This window comes from Hibiscus syriacus, unplaced genomic scaffold (genome assembly GCF_006381635.1).
Source record: "Hibiscus syriacus cultivar Baekdansim isolate YM2019G1 unplaced genomic scaffold, ASM638163v2 tig00110478_pilon, whole genome shotgun sequence".
Lineage (NCBI taxonomy): Eukaryota > Viridiplantae > Streptophyta > Magnoliopsida > Malvales > Malvaceae > Hibiscus > Hibiscus syriacus.
The window spans coordinates 1,251,458-1,271,770 of record NW_024062755.1 but is presented as its reverse complement, the minus strand read 5'-3'; the positions used below and the strand labels follow the sequence as shown (position 1 = coordinate 1,271,770).

Sequence of the window (20,313 nt, the reverse complement as noted above, 5' to 3'; positions counted from 1 at the left end):
ACTTTGACTGCATCACCTCCCTCACGCGTCGCCGCCTACGGAGACAAGGAGGACACCGTCGGACTCGGAACGACACAAGGAATACGATGGTGCGGGAGGTGTCGAAAATCGATCAACGATCGGAGATGAATTTAAGATTTTCTCGACGGTGGTGCTAAAAAAACGTCGAGACTTTGACTCAAAATTCACGTCGTTTGGCAGCGTTTCGCTATAATTGATTTACTGGGTTTTGTTCATGGGTCGAAGATGAACACGACGGTGGTTTTAATTTTACGATTGGAGCTCGGACGGCGTCGGAATCAGACTTTAAAGAAGGTTGCTGGAAAGGGAATTTTATGAATTGGTTTTCTGTGTTTTCACGCAGAAACCAATTCATTTCCTTTAAAAGAAAAGTCTGCCGACACTCAAAGGTATAATGTAGGGTTTGGTCATTGAATTTTTTTCCATCTTCTAAAATGGCCTATAAGTTTTAAAAACTTTTAATTTAGTCACCAAATTACACCGATTTAAATATATTTTTTTCGGGTTGTTACATTAATAAATCATAATTTAATTTAAATAGTTTAAAAATTAATGTAATAATTTTAAATCATTATTTAATGGAATCTAAAAAATGAAATATTAAATTAACAATGTATCTTATAAATAATTTAGAGATTAATTTAATATTTTTGAATCATTAATTAATCAAGTTCAAAATAGATATTAAATTAATAAATCATTATAAAATTAATAAAAATTGAAATTAAAAAAACAAATAAAGTTTTGCATAAATTTTAAGACAATAAAGTTGTTATAATTTTACGAAATTAGAATTGAATTATATGAAAATTTGTTTAATGAAGAAAAATCAACTTTTCATAATTAATTATTTAATTAATTGCGAATTAAAATTATTTTAAATCTACTTTTATTTAATATTTAATTAGGCGTTTAAATTTTAGATATAGATATTTAATTAATAAAATTAAATAAATCAAATCAAATCAAATAAATGATTAAAATAATATATATACATACAAAGTTGGGTTTTAGGCCTATTATTTTATCTAAAAAATATCTAAAAATAAAAATGAATTATTCTCATTTTGACTTAGTTAGCAGGTTAGAATCAAGTCGATATTTGGTTTATATCAGATTTGGACAAGTTAAAATCATATTATTTTTTATTCGGATTGCTTTCGATACAAGTTTATATCTGTTAAACTAAAATTCAGTACAATTTTAATTTAGTTAGATTTGTTTTGAATTTCGAATTAAATTTAGATCATCATACCATATTAATGCAACTTATCAATTATGATCTATTAATAGCTACTCTATACTTATTGGTATATCCAATGTGAATGCGATGATCCACAGCATGCGTCATCTTTGAACCAGGTAGAAACAGGAGCATCCATCACTTGATGTCTCAAAATTTTTGATTCGTTTTGATATTTAATTAAATAATTTTATCTTAAGTAAATCTCGTATTAATCGAATTGATACGTTTGATAAAATGAACATCGGATTATAGTATCTAGTGTCTTCAGTTGTGAGAAAGCAGTTCCGGATATCAGCTAGTTGTAGAATTGAGCAAGAGTGTGATAATTGCATGACTTATTCAGCAGAGTTGTTGAATGAGAGGCCTTATTGATTGATTTGGCCTTGAAGTTTTAATTGCATGATTTCAGATATCCATTTTCAATTTTTTTTAATAGTTTGATTAAAAGATAATATTTATTCATAATATTTCTTAATTATTAACAACGCATATACACCATACAAACATAAATACTCGAACACAAAACATCGATAAAGAACATCATTCTCTTTAACTATTGAAGTCACTTAAATGGGTTCTTCGGATATCAATTTTCTAATATAAAAGGAATAATTATTGGTGATTTCTTGATACGGGATCTCTAGATTTACTTTATTGATATTTTTCATATGAAATATGCAAGGGTGATTTACATGTGATACACTTAAAAAACGTTTCTATAAATCTCATAGAAATAAATTAAACCTTAGCGAATCTAAATAAGATCCGACTCCTATTAAGACGGTGATTGTTTTAATAAAATAACCAAGGTATAAGCGCTTTCCAATTAATTAACTCAAGGTTGTTGATGAGTCAGTGTATTGGAAATCATTTTTTATTATTTTAAATTTCGAATACTTTTTTTTTTAAATTTCGGTCTGATTTAAATTTAACTCGTTAAATTCTGAAATTTAAAATGATCAAATTAAAACATATAGATTAAATCCATGAACTAATAGCATAAGTTAACCTGAAAAAAATAAAGGTAAAGTATACAAATAGTCCATCGACTATAAAATACTACTTTGTTGAGTCCTCTAGCTATTAAAAGTTAGAAAATGGTCCCCTAACTACATGATGTTGCTTCGTTGAGTCCCTCGACTATTAAAGGTTACAAAATGGTCACCCGACTATTCATTATGTTTCAAACTCATCCTTTTCCATTAAAAAATTAACAGTTGTCTGAGCTGAACTTTAACATGTTGACTGAGATATGATAGTTGTTTGAGATTATGAGATCAAATTTTATCATATCTCAGTCAACATGTTAACGTCCAGCTCAGATTGCCGTCAAATTTTTAACAAAAAAGGATGAGTTTGGAACATAATGAATAGTCGAATGATTATTTTGTAAGTTTTGATAGTCGAGAAACTCAATAAAGCAACATCCTATAGTCAAGGGACCATTTTGTAAATTTTAATAGTCAAAGGACTCAACAAAGCAATATCCTATAGTTGAGGGATCATTTGCGTACTTTACCCTAAAAATAATATCCATCTTAGTATTGAAATTTTAAAAAATAAACGTACAAAAATTAAAAATAATTAAATTAAAATACAAAAACAAATTTGTGAACATATTAATCATGTCAGGAAAACAAAAAAAATGAAAATAACATATTAATTTTATTTAAAGTTAACTTTTAATTAATTAAAATAAATTATTTTTTAAGGATGATAGTATTAAATTATTAAAATAAAATGTAAATACATAATTGAGTGGAGTCCATGCAATAGTAAGATTAAAATTATAATTTTCTTCCAAACGGAAAAGATGAAAATAAAAAAAAATTAGAAATCCTAACTTTTGATGTTGGTTTGAAACCACCGCTTTCACCGATTTTTTGTTTTCATTTTTTCCCGTTTTGCATTAATTTTGTATTCAAAACGGATTTTTTTAGCTAAAAATACTTAGAGAGCTTTACGAAACGGACTCCAAGTGTAGTGATTCATATTCCTAATATTTGAAATAATTTGGGTTATGTTGGATTACTAAAAAAAATTGAAGTAAAAGTTTAAATGTAATAATATTATAAGATATTATCTATTAAGACACTCTCAATCCTTTTGATAACGAAGACTTATACTCCTGACATATATAATGTTCAAACCTAGAATCTTAAGGGATAATAATAAATCTCACAAAAAATACTCTTTGTGAAAAAAAGGACTTTGTAACAACATATTATTTATTGTTTATTTAGAATTCTTATACATGTTATGTTTATTTTATAATTGAAATATCATGATGATTCATGTGACATGTTAATTAGTGAGTTTGTATTACCATGATTTTTGTAGCATGCTACTATTAACACAATATGTAAAAAATGTATACTGAATTATCTCTGTGAAAATAATTAAATCATCTTATGGTGTTTTAAGATAAGTATTCCTAAAATGTAGTAACTTGTGGGAGTGACTTACTAAGTAAGAAAGATGGTGTCTTGAAAATGTTTCTTTAAGTAAAAAATTAAAGTAAAAAATCAATTGAATAAAAGATTTAAAAAGGGTTGGATCAGATAAAGGATATGCGTGTATTCCACTTGATGATTATAGTGAAAAACAATGCATAATTCACAAATTATCTCCTCCTTATCCACTTGAATTAAACAATGTAGAAAATAAAAGAATTTTAAAAGAAATGGATAAATGTATTATAATTATAAAGTTTTGATGATAAACATAATGATATGAGAAAATCTAAATGACTTGGTGGAAAATCTTGTAGTGACATTTCACTGTCAACGTAATATACAAGGAAAATATTAAAAAATATATATTTTTATATACAAGACAGTAAAATAGAAACATGGATGAAACTCTATATAAACTACAGACAGCTAATATCAGGGAAAGATATCCAAAACCCAAAAGGGGAGAAGAGAAGAATGACGAGCAAGAATGTGGAGTTAGAGTTGGTGTGGCTGATTCTGGCAGCGGTGATAGGAGCTTGTGTTTTTCTATTTGATTTTCCCAAGAAAATAAATGAATGGTACTATGTTATACGGTTGGGGAAGAAGAAGCATAGCTATCTCCCGCCGGGAGATATGGGTTGGCCTTTCATTGGGAATATGATTTCCTTTGTCAGAGCTTTCAGATCCCAAAACCCTGATTCCTTCGTCAACAACCTTGTTCATAGGTCTTGTCTCTTGTCCTCGTTTTGAGCAAATATGATTTTGTAGGTTCCGCGACATAAAATTCTGTGTTTATTCTTAAATGACAGGTATGGTCACACTGGTATTTACAAAACGAGTTTGTTCGGGAATCCCAGCATCATAGTTTGCAGCCCCGAACTTTGTAGGAAGGTTTTGACTGACGACGAGCGGTTTGAATACGGCTACCCTTCGTCTTTGAACAATTTACTCGGGGAACATAGGTCTTTACATAGTGTTTCAAATTCAGAGCACAGGTATTTGCGCAAGTTATTAATTTCACCAATCAATGGCCATGAATCACTCTCCAAACATATTGGGTATATTGAAGATGTTGTGGTTTCTTCCTTGGAAGAGTGGGCACATAATAACTCTCCCATTGAACTCTTAACTGAGTTGAAAAAGATCAATTTCAAAGTCATGACGAGAATTCTCATGGGCTCTGCTGATTACATTTCCGAGTCAATGACCAAGCAGTATGCACAACTATTCCAAGGACTGATGTCGCCGCTGCCCATCGATGTACCCGGCTTTACATTCCATCGAGCGATCCAGGTAAAATAATGGTTGCACTCATTTTGTAACACTGGACGTAATTGAATATTTGAATTTCATGTTATCAGGCTAGAAAGACATTGTTAAATGTTTTTCAAGCTCATCTGGATGAAAGAAAATGTAAGAACGATGATGGCCTGAACATTAAAAAGGGCATGATTGACCTACTCTTGGAAGCTAAAGACGAAGATGGTGAAAAACTGGATAACGAACTGATCGTTAATTTACTACTGGGGTTCTTGTTAGCGGGTCACGAAACAACTGCGCATGCTGCATTGTGGCTCACCGTTTACCTTCACAATCATCCCGAAGTTCTACAAAAAGTCAGGGAAGAACAAGTGGAGATCTTAAAGAGCAGACAATCGTCACAGAAAGGTTTAACTCTTAACGAAATTAGACGGATGGAATATCTATCGAAGGTATGTTTCGTCATTATTTTTTTCGAGTTGCTTTGCCACATACAATTATGAAGCAAGTAACCTTCATTATAAATTTTAGGCCTTCGATGAGACCATGCGATTATGCGGCATGCCATTCGCAATTTTCCGAAAGACAAACAATGATGTTGAAGTTGATGGTTAGTCTGTTGATAATTGATGCTCTTCAGGATTTTGTTTCATTTGTTTTTCCCGTATATGAATCTCTCTGGGAACATGTTTGGTTTTGAATTTTAAAGGCTATATCATACCCAAAGGATGGAAAGTTTTGGTTTGGAACCGAGCTATTCATTTGAATTCTGAATTTTATTCGAACCCGAAGGATTTCATTCCCTCGAGATGGGATGTAAGTAGAAGAAAATACATTACACCAATATAGTTCAAAGTCTAAAGCGGTGATTTTAACCCAGAAAGCTGTCTGGTTTTCAAATTGAGTGCAGAATCTTAAACCAAAAGCTGGGTCTTTTATTCCATTTGGAGCAGGAAGTAGGACATGTCCTGGAGCTGATCTATCCAAAGTCGAGATGTATATCTTCATTCATTATTTTGTACTAAACTACAGGTATCTCAACTAGAGAATGAATGAATATAGATAATCAAATACAAAAAGTATGGTGTTTGAGGTTTCAGAAACTACAACTAATTTTCTTTATGTTGTGCAGCTTTGAACAGATCAATCCGAAGAGCCCAGTTATATTTCCTAACCCTAGTCCTATAGACAATTGTCTCGCCAAGGTTACAAAGCTCCCGTGACCATCAAATATGAATGTCATTGTCATCATATATATATATATATATATATATATATTGTGGATAGAAAAGCTAATGTTTCGTGAAGGTTTTTACTCATCTTCTCGTAGCTGCTCGTGGGCACTTTGAGTAGGAGGCATAAGATTAGTCCATGGCTCTTCATGGTGATATTTGAGTCGTTCTTCTGGGTTGTATAGGTGAAGTGGATGACTGGTTTGCGTGTTGATTGCTTATCTTTAGGAGGGTATTTGTTTTCTGGTTCTGGTCGGTTAGGCATTGCTTTTCACGAGTTCCATGCTGGTTCTCTTTGGCTTTCCCGATTGGAAGTTGGTTGTATACTGTCTTCGGTAGGATATTATTCCCAGTCTTTGGTGTTTTAGTTTTGATTGGATGATGCTGCAGCTGCAGGTAGGCCTTTCAAAACAGTACTCAGGGTGGATGCGGGAGTTGTCAATTGTGGCAGCTGGCTTTCGTGTCTCGTGTTAGGCATGGGGAGCTTGTTTGTGTTTTGATTGTGATCCATTAGGTGTGTTTTAGTGTTTTTGTCCAGTGTGTTAGGGCCTTGTAAACCACTGTCCAGTGGTTCTTTTAATATTAATAAAATGATTGCCTGAAAAAAAAGGAAAATAAGCAGATATGCAATCATGGAGTTATCCTAGTATATTTTATTGATATTTGATCACTTCAAATTTTCTTTAAAAAGGAAAATTATTCGTCCTTTATATTTTTACGGGACTCATGAGATAATATATGCATGATTTAAAATTAAATAATTAAATATACAATGATAAGAAAAAACATGAATATCTAAAATAAAAAGATAATACTTATGTAGAAGTACGAGAGGATTGAAAAGACTTTTTTTTTTTAATTCTTTACTTTAAAAGTTAAAAAGGAAAATGATTCATGATTTGTCGAAGGATGAATCTTAAGCTCATTTGGTTGAAGAATTTATGGTGCGGAATCATGTTCTGCTCGAACAATGTAAGATTTAGCCAGCAATGTCTTGATCTATTAGAAGAGTTCTACATATGTTGGAGATTTTACTTTTACCTGTAAGCTTTCCCCATGAAAAGCGTAATTCACCAGCTTACGACGCTTCGCCCACTGTTCTCCCTCCAAGACCGCAAGCCCATTCCCTTGTAACTTTCTACTAAACACCGGAGGCTCCCTTATCGGAAAACCCTTTTCACTGTTTTCAGAACCTCTTGGATTAGTTTAGGTTCTGAAATCACAAGTTGAGCTCTAGCTCCATCCCATGAAACATAATTCTTACCATATTTGTTGATCCATGAGAAAATATGTGGCTGCACATAGGGAAACATATTGTCTGCCAAACCCAGAGTTTTGCTCAATGCTTCTCGTCTCATTTTGGCAACTTCTTTTTTGTTTCCATAGATGAATCTGTAAGGAGGTCCTCTGATTCCCTGTGAGTTCAGCAGATGCTGTATACGGAGAGGTGTCCATAAGTAATCATAAAGGAATTTGATCAAAGCTACGAGGAAGAAAGAACATGGGACAAGAATCACAAGCTCCATCAAGGCACTCATTTTACTTCTCTCGACGAGGAATTGAAATTCTCGTGGTGCATTGAGATTTATGATTAATGAATATGATCTCGGCGATTACTTCAACAGATTAAGAGATCTGTACAACCTCTTTTTATTGTTTTTCTGACTTTGAGATCTGTGGAACTATTAAATGATAAGATTCAATGGTCATTGGGAAAATAAACTAAGAAGGTAATTTTAATTTGGTTTTCAATTTTAATCAAAGTGTAATTAAATATTAAAATTTTCAAATAAGATTTCAGGTCCAATTCTATCTAATATTATTTTAATATAATTTTATAGAAATAATAAAATTTATTTAAATATTATTTTTGATGAAAATTTATTAATTTATTAAATTTTGATCTAACGTATTGATTATGTAAAATATATTTACAGAATCTAAACGGACATAAATAAACAGACTATTAAATGTTTATAAATATAAATAAACAAATGAGTTCTTTGTTCGTGTCCGTTCATTTAATTGAACAAATAAAAAATATTATTCATGTTTGTTCGCTAAATAGATAAACAAGCATAAACAAACTTTTCATCAAACGGTTCATAAATAATTGACTGAACATTCGATTCATTTACATCGCTAATTCTTACTCTTTTTTTTGGTTGCCCTCTTGATTTACATGTTTTTGCTCTGACTAATTTGAACTGGCCTATGTCACATACCTGGATTTGGTGGGCGAGTATCCCAATATGAATTTTTTACATACATAAAGACTCAAACTCAAGACATGTTTAAACCATATCAAGTTGATTACCACTATAATTAACCTTGTTGGTCACTAGTTCTTACTTTAATTAGATGTCTAAAAAACAATTGTCATAATTGGTAAAAGATACAAAATATTCTCTTTATCCCACTAAAAGTATCTATCTTAATTTTTAAAATTGTTTCATTTAAAATTTCTTATTAGAAAAGTCAACAAACAACAATATTTTTCTTTTTCTTTTTTATCCTTGTACGTCTCACTTTTTTATACTTATCAAAATAAATCTATCAAATTTATCAATTCTTTTTATGATAATTTTATCATTTTTCTTAGTTTAATATATCTTTTAAATTTATGTATATATTTAATATAAAATACAAATTATGGGACGGTGGACAGGGATAGTCAAAATATTCGAACCTGATGGGTCTCGACCTGACTCGACCCTATAGAGAATTTTTTGTTTTGAAATTTTAAGGTTCAGGACAGGGCAAAGCAGGTTATATACTAGGTAGGTTTGGGACGGGGTAGGGCCGGATTTAAGTTGAAAAATCACAGACTCAATTCAACCTGGTATAAAATATATAATATATTTAAAATTTTAAAGGAATTTATTTTTATACTATTAAAATATATTATTTTAATTATTTAAAATATAATATATTATTTTAATTATTTAAAATATAATATATTATTTTAATTATTTAAAATATTAATATATTATAGTCTAATTCGATCGAAATTAAAGTTACAGTATAATAATTGGGATGGATTCGGAACGAGAAAAAAATTCAAAATTTATCAAAGCGGGACTAGATCGGATTTTAGCTAAATATTTTCAAATTAGAGTCGGTTGGGGGGGGGGGGGAACTGACACTCCCCCGCCCCGTACCCATCCCTAAGTAGATGAGAGTATAATAACTGTGTGATTCCAAGAGGCAGAAAAAGAAAACAATTGCCATGATAGGCAAAATACAATGTATAATAAATGGGGGGGATGGGCAAAAAGTAGTTGTTGGGGCCCGCCTATCAGTATCACGTAGCTGTGTCTCAGATATTATATTAAAATTGATGTTATAAAAATTGTGGTATTTTCGAATAATTTAGTTATATATTTTTAAAAAGTAAACTATAAGAATTTTATTTGTAAATTAATATAGATGATCGAGTTGTATCAGTTACGATATTAGATTATTTTTTTAAAAGAGATTAAACTTTGTATTAATATCATAAAGTTATAAAGTTTGACTGTTTGACACAATCATAAATCTCATTACAAAATCTCTCTAAATTTTAGTGGAAGAAAAAAATTACACCATGACCATAAAACAACTATCAAATACAAGGAATGATTAGAGACACACTCAAAACAAATCATTAATATGCACACAACACAGCTCTAAAAAGACAACAAACAGAACGAGAGATGGAGGAGCACTCGAACTGCTCAGAGGAGGATGCTTCCTAAAATTCATATGCCCCAAAATTAAAAATGTACCCCAAACACACCAGAGATCCAACAATCTGCAAAACCAGGCAGCCCCAAAAGGGATAAAAACAAAATACTGTCCAAAAATAAAACCCAGGATATATATTACTATAATCTGAAATTGTTATTAACAATAATCTGAAACAGATATTTAAAATCAGGAGGAATTCAAAAGATAATGTAAAGAGGTAAAGGCACGTATTATTAGTGAGAATTTGATCTCATTTAGTTTATGATTGTATATATTACAAATTCGGTCAAAGTAAATCAAATGATATTTTTGTTGATCTTAACTAATGTAAAAATTCTTATATTTCAACACCCAGAAATTTAATGCATATTCAAATTTGTATGTATCTAAATATTATGTATATAGTTTCGGGATGTTGGATAAATCTTTAAGCAATTTGGATATGAATTATTGAATGGAATCCAAAAAACAATCCTACGATATATTTATAGTATTTCATGTTTATATATTAAATGTATGATAAGTTAAAGATTATTAGGCATAGAGACTTCAATTCTATTAAAATATGGATGTAAAATTTTATTACGGAAGTTATTGCTTTCTTTTATTATAACGATGAGAGGAAAATATCAAAAGCGAAATACATAAAGATCTGTTACTAAGGGACCAAGAGAGATGATGATGACGACGACGTCAACGTCGACGACATTCATATTTGATGGTCACCGGAGCTTTGTAACCTTGGCGAGACAATTGTCTATAGGACTAGGGTTAGGAAATATAACTGGGCTCTTCGGATTAATCTGTTCAAATCTGCACAACATAAAGCAAATTTAGTTCTATTTTCTTAAACCTCAAACACCAGACTGTTTGTATTTGATTATCTATCTTCATTCATTCTCATAGTTGAGATACCTGTAGTTTAGTACCAAATAATGAATGAAGATAGACATCTCGACTTTGGATAGATCAGCTCCAGGACATGTCCTACTTCCTGCTCCAAATGGAATAAAAGACCCAGCTTTCGGTTTAAGATTCTGCATTCAATGTGAAAACCAGACAGCTTTCTGGGTTAGAATCACTGTTTTAGACTTTGAATTTGATTGGTGTAATGTGTTTTCTTCTACTTACATCCCATCTCGAGGGAATGAAATCCATCGGGTTCGAATAAATTTCAGAATTCAAATGAATAGCTCGGTTCCAAACCAAAACTTTCCATCCTTTGGGTATGATATAGCCTTCAAAATTATAAACCAAACATGTTTCCTGAGAGAGTCATATGCAGGAAAAAACAAATAAAACAAAATCCTGAAGAGTATCAATCATCTACAGACTAACCATCAACTTCAACATCGTTGTTTGTCTTTCGGAAAATTGCGAATGGCATACCGTTTAATCGCATGGTCTCGTCGAAGACCTGGAATTTAGAATGAAGGTGACTTGATTCATGATTGTTTGTGGTAAAACAACTCGAAAAAAATAACGAGGAAACGTACCTTTGATAGATATTCCATCTGTCTAATTTCGTTGAGAGTTAAACCTTTCTGTGACGATGGTCTTCTCTTTATGATCTCCAATTGTTCTTCCCTGACTTTCTGTAGAACTTCGGGATGATTGTGAAGGTAAACGGTGAGCCACAATGCAGCATGCGCTGTTGTTTCGTGACCGGCTAACAAGAACCCCAGTAGTAAATTAACGATCAGTTCGTTATCCAGTTTTTCACCATCTTCGTCTTTAGCTTCCAAGAGTAGGTCGATCATGCCCTTTTTAATGTTCAGGCCGTCATCGTTTTTACACCTTCTTTCATCCAGATGTGCTTGAAAAACATTTACCAATGTCTTTCTTGCCTGATAACATGAAAATCAGTCATGTCCAGTACTGCCAGTGGTACAAAATGAGCTTAATGCAACCAAAATTTCACCTGGATCGCTCGATGGAATGTAAAACCGGGAACATCGATCGGTAGCGGCGACAGCAATCCTTGGAACAAATGTGCATACTGCTTGGTCATTGACTCGGAAATGTAATCAGCAGAGCCCATGAGAATTCTCGTCATGACTTTGAAATTGATCTTTTTTAACTCAGTTAAGAGTTCAATCGGAGAGTTGTTGCGTCCCCACTCTTCCAAGGAAGAAACCACAACGTCCTCGATATATCCAATATGTTTTGAGAGTGCCTCATGGCCATTGATTGATGAAATCAATAGCTTCCGCAAATACCTGTGCTCTGAATTTGAAACACCATGTAATGACTTAAGTTTCCCGAGTAACTTGTCCAAAGACGTAGGGTACCCGTATTTGAACATCTCATCGTCCGTCAAAACCTTCCTACAAATTTCGGGGCTACAAACTATGATGCTCGGATTTCCGAACAAACTCGTCTTGTAAATCCCAGTCTGACCATACCTGTCAATCAGCGATAAACATAAGATTTTACATTAGATAACATGCAGAATCATATTATTTGCTCAAAACGAAGAGAAGAGACAAGACCTATGAACAAGGTTGCTGATGAAGGAATCAGGGTTTTGGGATCTGAAAGCTCTGACAAAGGAAATCATATTCCCAATGAAAGGCCAACCCATATCTCCCGGCGGGAGAGAGCTATGCTTCTTCTTCCCCAACCGTAGAACATAGTACCATTCATTTATTTTCTTGGGAAAACCAAATAGAAAAACACAAGCTCCTACCGCCGCTACCAGGATCAGCCACACCAACTCTAACTCTACATTCTTGCTCGTCATTTTCTCTTCTAATTTGGGTTTTGGATATCTTCTCCTGATATTAGCAGGCTGTAGTTTATATAGAGTTTCATCCATGTTTCTTAATATTTTAAAATTCATAATTATGATTAAGAAATCAATAAGCTTTTTCCATGGTATTAATTTCCAGAAGTAACTTGAAATTAGTAATTGGATTTATGATGAAAGCAATAACAAGAGGAAAATGGGAGACATTGGATCTAGATGGGAAAACGGGATATCATACTCATCATCATAAAAGCTGAACAGAAGACAGTTGTGGGGCAATAACGGTCCCTCTTCTAGCATTATTATCATAGAAATTTATGAATTAACATTGAAGGGGTGGATGGGATAGATTCTTTATGGCAATGGTAATGATTGAAACTATTATGCAGAAGATAATTTCAATAAATGAGTGGTTGAAGCTTATATACCTTCACGACTTCATATTCTATAACCTCTACGCAAATTGCTTAAACTCTAATGGTTATCATTCAAAAAAGAAATCATTTCAGAAATAAAGATAACTTCCAATCAAGTATTCATAAAAATTATTACTTTCAAAAGCTTTTTCAATTCAAGTGAATAAGGAGATAGTTTGTGAATTATGCATTGTTTTTCACTATAATCACTAAATATAGTACATGCAGCTTTATTTGATTCAACTCTTTCAATCTTTTTATTCAACTGGTTTTAGCGGCGTTTTTTAGTTCTATAGCGGCGTTTTTATGCGCCGCTAAAAGCACTCGCGGCGATAGTAAAAACGCCGCAAGAAGCGCCGGTCATACCAGCGCCGCTAATGTTAGCGGCGTTTGTGAAATAAAAATGCCGCAAAAAGTCAAGATCTATAGCAGCGTTTTTTAAACAAACGCCGCAAAAGGTCATATCTATAGCGGCGTTTTTGTATACAAACGCCGCAAAAAGGTCAGATCTATAGAGACGATTTTGTATACAAACGCCGCGAAACGTCAGATCTGTAGAGGCGTTTTTGGATACAAACGCCGCAAAAGGTCAGATCTGTAGCGACGTTTTTGGATACAAACGTCGCAAAAGGTCAGATCTGTAGCGGCGGTTTTGGAACAAACGCCGCTAATTACCATTCTTTAGCTAAGATTAATTGATATTTTGCATATTTCATTTATGCTCTACATCACCTAAATTTAATATCATGTAACTTTATATAAATAACAACAACCATAAATTTTAACAAAATAAATTAAAATTTATAAACATTAAAATTAAATGTAATGTAGTTTGACATTGTTCTCTAGAATTTAATCTAGGTTATTTCACTTTCAATTAAAAAAAATATTATTCACTATAATTTAGTCTTCATTGCTCCAGTTCATCAAGAAGACTCCTTGCACGCTTCAATGCTTCACTTGAAATAGATAACGATCTTCCACCTACAGTATGAAAATTGAGAATTAGCAAATTTCAGTTCTCATCTCATCCATTGTTTTGTCAACATCATCTATATTCCTGTAAAGAATGCAAATTTCAGTTTGATTGTGAGAATTAGCCTCTGCTCATGCTTCATGAAAGACCCAAATATAAGTGCTAATTTAGACAGCATAAACCGCAGGCCAACAAACATCAATGATATGGTAATGATATAATGAATTTAACGGAATACATACGTTGCTTTCTGCATTGCTTTCATTACAACATCTCCAATTCTCAATGCATCTACAGTTTCGGTTGTGGCTTTAGCACATTCTAACATTATCATCTGTGGAAATTGATATATACAATTAAGTAATGCTATAGTTATAATAATAATAATAAGCCCTCCAAGGGAATAGTTAAAACACTGAAAAAGAAGAAAAAAAATCAAGCTCACTTGATCATGAATACGAAGCTGGAAGTTCCCAAGCTGCTCTATTTGTTGTTCATATAATCTCTTCCTCTTCAGGCACTGTATAGCAGCTGTACAAGAATAGCAGTAATGAATAAAAAGTTCACTATAAATTTAACCAATATAGTTTTAAATGATACATAGCAGTAATGAATAAAAAGTTCGCTATAAATTTAACCAAGATGGTTTTAAATGGTCAGTGGCGTAAACATAACATAGTATATGGGAGAAACAACGGTTGTGTTGAAAGTATCAAGTGCCTGCAATTATGAAGGCAAAATAACAATAACAAAAAAAGGAATCAGACTGTGAAACTGAAGTCTTAAATTAGCTAAAATCAACAACAAAAATTCAAGGTAAGGGAACACTGATTCGGAGTAAGAAAATAATAAATAGATAAATTTCAACTGATTAAAGTTTAAATTAATGATTATGAACACCATAAAAAATTATCCACGAGAAACATTTCGGAGGTAAATGAAATAGATTTTAAAGTAAAATGAAAAAAAATTCTTCTTGGATCGTTTTTCATTCATTCCAACATTTCTTTCGTCTCCTTTTCTTTGAGGGGCATGAAAAGTAATCAAAAGAAAAGCACAAATCTAGACATTTTAGGAAATAGAGAGTACCAAAAGAAGAAAAGACCATGTGTAACCATTACCTTGTTTAAATAATTCATTTGGGTAATCACATAAGTAACCACAACTAAAGTAAAAGCCCATGTCTGCGGATACACAAGCTGATTCATTCTTGAAAATGTTAACTTCAAGGCAATACCGAGTGCTTTAACGCTCATGACCTGTCAAAGAACACTCTTAAAAACAACAATATGAGGGGAGACAATACAATCGAACGGACACAGAATTAAGCAACCAATAGACTTGTCCTGATGCATACCGAAATAGAACCCACGAGAGAGCATACTCCAATGTAAACCATAATGTGTGTCTGTCCATATTGTGGAACAAAGTGGAATATAAGTATAATGACAATTGTTATGACCAGAGCCACGTAAAAAAAAAATCATGCAAAAAATATCAAATATGGTACATTCATTTCCTATTCTGTAGTACACCAATTTCAAGAAGAAAAACCATATGAGCTAACAACAATATCTTTAAGAAAAAACAACCTGTCTCTGTAGTAAGAGCCCAGACTTGTGCTATGGATTCAATCTGACGTTCAGGGGGAGCGTGCAATACGATTGTTATTGAGCCCACAACACAAAGCACAACCGAGAATCCCAAAAGTATGTAACCTCTCCCGCAAAATGATATGTGCAAGTACTGCAATGTATCAGAAGTGATGATTAACAATAAACACTTAAATGCCAAACCTAAATTTGAGAGACAAATTCGCATGCCTGATAATGATGCTGAGAGCACCGAGAAGAGTGACCAGTATGGCCGGTGAAAATGCATAAGCAGCAAAATTAGCAATTTCCCCGACGACCACTGTTGTAAAGTTGATTAAAAATTAGAATTAACTACATTTTCCTCTAAAATCATGAATCATAATAAAAAAACTTGACCATCTCACTAGTATTTAAAAAGACTGCAGTCTGATAACTTCCTGAACATTCAGGTGTAAGCATGCAAGTAGGAAGAAAAAAATACATGAGATAGAGTTAATTATCAATGAGAAACCCATAAAACTTACTTGTTATCATGCCAGCCCACCAAAGTGGTTCAAGCAAGTACGAATACCCTCCAACTCCTGTGTAAGAACCAGAAAAACTAATGTCATTGTGATTCATCATGCATAAGAACAACAAAAACTCCTCATAAGGAACAAAAAGGTGAAGAATCACTAAATGATAACAAATACATTCAAAATTTCATTAAATAATCGAGATAAAACAAAAATTATATATCTAATTGCACATGCAGCAGGAAATTTCATGCAATAAACACAAAATTGTAATGAATAGAAAAAACTATGTTCAATAGGAACAAAACATACATGCAATACCAAAGAAAATCTGAAGTTTGAAAAATCAAAAACATATCATTTTCATCAATTTCATTCAATAGAGACATATTGTATCTTTCTTTCACACGTTATGCAAAACTTCAGCATACAGAAACTTGGGCAGATTGAGGAATTTCGTAAACAATTCATAATCAATAAGTTAGAAGATACATACAATCAAAGATGACACTGAAACCCACCATCAAAAGGATGCAAATGAAAAGGCCGGTGCAATTTGATAGACATAAATGATTAGTTTTATGAAGAAAAAGAAAAACATGAAGACTAGTTTACTAAATACAAGCTTACATACTAGATTGACAAGAGTACAAATCGATTAATTCCCTTATTGATGAATTATATTCAAAGGTCAAATAAATATTCATCACTTGCACTTCACTCAAATTCGTTTTCTAAATTGCGTAAACAATTATTCACAAAATCTTACAACACAGCAACTTATTTAACCTAATAGCAGTTTCCAATTAAAGAAGAAAAAATGAAATCCGAAATCAAATCATCAAAAAAAAAAGTAAACATTTGATAAATTGCATACCTGCCCTGACGCCAGAAGCACCAGCTTTTTTCAAGCATTTTTTCTTAAAGATGAAACTTGCCCTGATGAATAAACTGTAAGAAATAGCTAAACCAAACCCTTAACATTATCCGAGGACATTCCCTCGCTCCATCTTCGTACAGTCGACATACTAGAACCCTACACTTGAAAAAATTCCTAATTTTGGAGAGGGGGTATAACTCTATTCACACAGCCGGCATACATATGTTCATTCCAGTTTTTGGAAAGTAATCAGGAGTTCTATTGAGTGATTAAAATCTAATAAAAAAATAAACACGAATCACGAAGAAACTCTAATATACATCAAATTAAAAGATCTATAAAGAGGGGAACGTGATTTGATAAATAGTTGAAATAAATCAAAATCAGCAACACATTCTGAAAAACTCTCCTGACCATTCCCCAAAACTCGATGCAAAGTGAACCTCGGCACATCCTAAAATCAAGTAATTAGTCATGAAGGATAAGAAACATGGTTACAAGAAACAAATCAAAGAACCGAAAACGAGTCTAAAGTCGAGAGGGAGGAGAGGAGATGAAACATTTTTATTTTTTAGAAAGGGGGTGTGGGAATGGAAAAATATGTGAAGGGGAAAAATGAAAAAAAGTTAAAGAGACAACTTGCAGCGTTTGTAAAAAACGCCACTAAAGACGAGTCTATAGCGGCGCTTGTAAAAAATGCCACTAAAGTACAAGCCTATTGTGGCATTTGTAAACATAAACGCCACTAAAGTACGAGTCTATAGAGGCGTTTGTATAAAAAAAGGCACTAATGTAAGAGTCTATAGCGGCGTTTGTACAAAACACCACTAAAGTACAAGCCTATTGCGACGTTTATAAACACAAACGCCACTAAAGTACGAGTCTATAGCGGCGTTTGTATAAAAACGCCACTAAAGTACAAGTCTATAGCGGCGTTTATATAAAATGCCACTAAAGTAGGCGTCTATAGTGGCGTTTGTATAAAACACTGCAAAAGTACTACTCTATAGCGACGTTTGTATAAAAACGCCACTAAAGTACGAGTCTATAGCAGCGTTTTGTATAAAAATGCCACTAAAGTACGAGTCTATAGCGGCGTTTGTATAAAAACGCCGCTAACGTTACCATTTTGTGGCGTTTGAAATGTAAACGCCGCTATATGTTTAAAGTTAGTGGCCTTTACTCTTAAAATGCCACGAAAAATGCCGCTGTAGAACATTTTTGCTGTAGTACCTAAAAAACCCATTAATAAAAGTGACAATAATTTTCTCATCTCTAATAATTGTTTATTTTAACTTTCGTTATCGATAAAGTATATCACTTTCCAAAACAAGTAATCTATATCTAGTACTATATTCAGTGTACCCAATAAACATGCAATCATATATTTTAGGGTCAAATATTGTTAGGAATTTAGGAGCGAAAAAAATAACTAAAGTAAAATCAACGTGAAATAAGACATGAGTAAAAGATAAGATTTAATATGATTCGATCTTATTTACCTTCAAGGATGAGCAGAACAATGATTCATTATAAACTTAGAAATCACGAATAGTACAAATACATTAGATCTCATGTATCCCTAAACCAGACAAACTTGATATATCCTAAAACATTCTCACAACTAGGGATGCTTAATAAGTTGAGCAGCTCGTGAGTTATTCGAACTTGACTCCATCAACTCTTGACTCAACTTGACTTGACTCGTCATCAAACTTGACTCGAGATCTTAACGAGTTGAGACAAACAATGTCCAACTTGACCCAATAAGTTCGCAAACAATACGTTAATTTTTACAAATTATATTATTATTAGCATATAAAATAAATCATAGTAATATAAATTTATTAATTAAAATGTCACACGGATCGTCATATAAAGGACAACTAATATTGCATATTTTACAAGAAAAATCGTTAAGGACACCATTAAATCACATATTTAGTCATCTATTACAAAACCCATTACAACCGTGCTTAGACGTGAATATTGATACAATGCACAAATCTTATCAAAGCAAAATTCTTGTAGTTGATTAATCAAACAAATTCAATATTCATACACATTCAAATCAGACAAAAGCATCAACTCATGTCTAATATCTGAATTAAACCAAAAGCTCAATTTTATGATCATTACCAAAAAAAAAAAACTATGACCATTTTAAATTCTAAAAGTGTTTAATATAAATCCTTAACTGAAACATGTATTAAAATTATAAAACTTTTAAAATGAATAAATTAAAAATAATAAAAATTAAATTTATTTCTAATGATTTGATTTGATATGATAAGATATTAATACCATTTATTAGAATCGAAATAAAATTAATGTAAACATACAAAAAACCCTAATCTTTTAAGCATTTCGGCCCGCCACTATTGACAACTTGTTGAACATGCAAAAATACAATTATTGACAACTTGTTCAATATGTCAAAAATACAGATATTGACAACTTGTTCAATATGTCAGAAGTACAATTATTGACGTGACCTCGGCGGTTATCTAACATAAAACGACACCGCACAGCTATTTGATCTTTGACACTTTTTCATTAAAAGATGAGATGTTTTTGTCCCTGGGACTTTGATAACCTTTTTACATCTCACTCAATTGGCGAGTGATGAGATGAATTCAAATGTGAAAATTTGTCAAAAATAAATAAATAAATCTGAAATATTTTAAATCTGATAAATCTGAAATATTTTAAATCTGATTAAATAAAAATAAAAAATATAATTTTAAAATATATAAAATTCAAAATAATATAAACTTAAAAAAATCTTAGTTCAAAAACTTAAAATCATGATATAATTTACCCAATTTAACACTTCAAATAATAATAATAACTAAAATAATTTATCTAATTTAATACTTAAAATATTTTTTATCTTAATTTATTGAAAACGATGTCATTTTAGTGTAGCGTACACGTCTACAACTGTCAATCATGTCATCGTATTGCTACTGAATTAACGGCATGGTAATATTATTGAAGTAAAAAATAAAGTTCAATGACATAAATGAAGAAATTAAAAGTTCAATGATATAAATGAAGAAATTAAAAGTTCAATGATATAAATGAAGAAATTAAAAGTTCAATGATATGAATGATAAACCGTCTAAAATTCAACGATATATGATACAGTTTACCCTTATTTAAAACACGCAGATCTTGGACTATATTGATACAAGCTGGTTTCTCCTCGAGTCTGTGGTTATCGATGTTGATGGGG

At 32.0% G+C, this 20,313-nt stretch overlaps 2 protein-coding genes and 1 pseudogene across 2 annotated transcripts; 1 reads left to right on the top strand and 2 right to left on the bottom strand.

Moving 5' to 3' along the window:
• The first annotated feature begins 4,154 nt into the window (after nucleotides 1–4,154).
• LOC120128234 (beta-amyrin 11-oxidase-like) lies at nucleotides 4,155–6,824 on the top strand. Its single transcript, XM_039145957.1, has 7 exons — nucleotides 4,155–4,448; nucleotides 4,533–5,016; nucleotides 5,085–5,435; nucleotides 5,515–5,593; nucleotides 5,693–5,799; nucleotides 5,894–6,015; nucleotides 6,116–6,824. The coding sequence occupies exons 1-7, from the start codon at nucleotides 4,198–4,200 to the stop codon at nucleotides 6,204–6,206; spliced, it is 1,485 nt and encodes a 494-aa protein (XP_039001888.1). The 5' UTR covers nucleotides 4,155–4,197; the 3' UTR covers nucleotides 6,207–6,824.
• A 3,800-nt stretch (nucleotides 6,825–10,624) lies between these two features.
• LOC120128206 (beta-amyrin 11-oxidase-like) lies at nucleotides 10,625–12,723 on the bottom strand. Its single transcript, XM_039145941.1, has 7 exons — nucleotides 12,437–12,723; nucleotides 11,866–12,349; nucleotides 11,441–11,791; nucleotides 11,283–11,361; nucleotides 11,076–11,182; nucleotides 10,860–10,981; nucleotides 10,625–10,757 (listed from the first exon to the last, which is right to left on the bottom strand). The coding sequence occupies exons 1-7, from the start codon at nucleotides 12,685–12,687 to the stop codon at nucleotides 10,667–10,669; spliced, it is 1,485 nt and encodes a 494-aa protein (XP_039001872.1). The 5' UTR covers nucleotides 12,688–12,723; the 3' UTR covers nucleotides 10,625–10,666.
• A 2,010-nt stretch (nucleotides 12,724–14,733) lies between these two features.
• Nucleotides 14,734–17,222, bottom strand: LOC120128208 (annotated as a pseudogene).
• Nucleotides 17,223–20,313: the final 3,091 nt, after the last annotated feature.

Bases quoted from the DNA above. Each gene is read 5' to 3' on its own strand.
- LOC120128234 (XM_039145957.1), top strand. From the start codon at position 4,198: ATGACGAGCAAGAATGTGGAGTTAGAGTTGGTGTGGCTGATTCTGGCA. The intron at 5,436-5,514 runs GTATGTTTCGTC...TATAAATTTTAG, and splicing joins GGATGGAATATCTATCGAAG to GCCTTCGATGAGACCATGCG. The intron at 5,800-5,893 runs GTAAGTAGAAGA...AATTGAGTGCAG, and splicing joins TCATTCCCTCGAGATGGGAT to AATCTTAAACCAAAAGCTGG.
- LOC120128206 (XM_039145941.1), bottom strand. From the start codon at position 12,687: ATGACGAGCAAGAATGTAGAGTTAGAGTTGGTGTGGCTGATCCTGGTA. The intron at 12,350-12,436 runs GTCTTGTCTCTT...GCTGATTGACAG, and splicing joins ATCAGCAACCTTGTTCATAG to GTATGGTCAGACTGGGATTT. The intron at 10,982-11,075 runs GTAAGTAGAAGA...CATTGAATGCAG, and splicing joins TCATTCCCTCGAGATGGGAT to AATCTTAAACCGAAAGCTGG.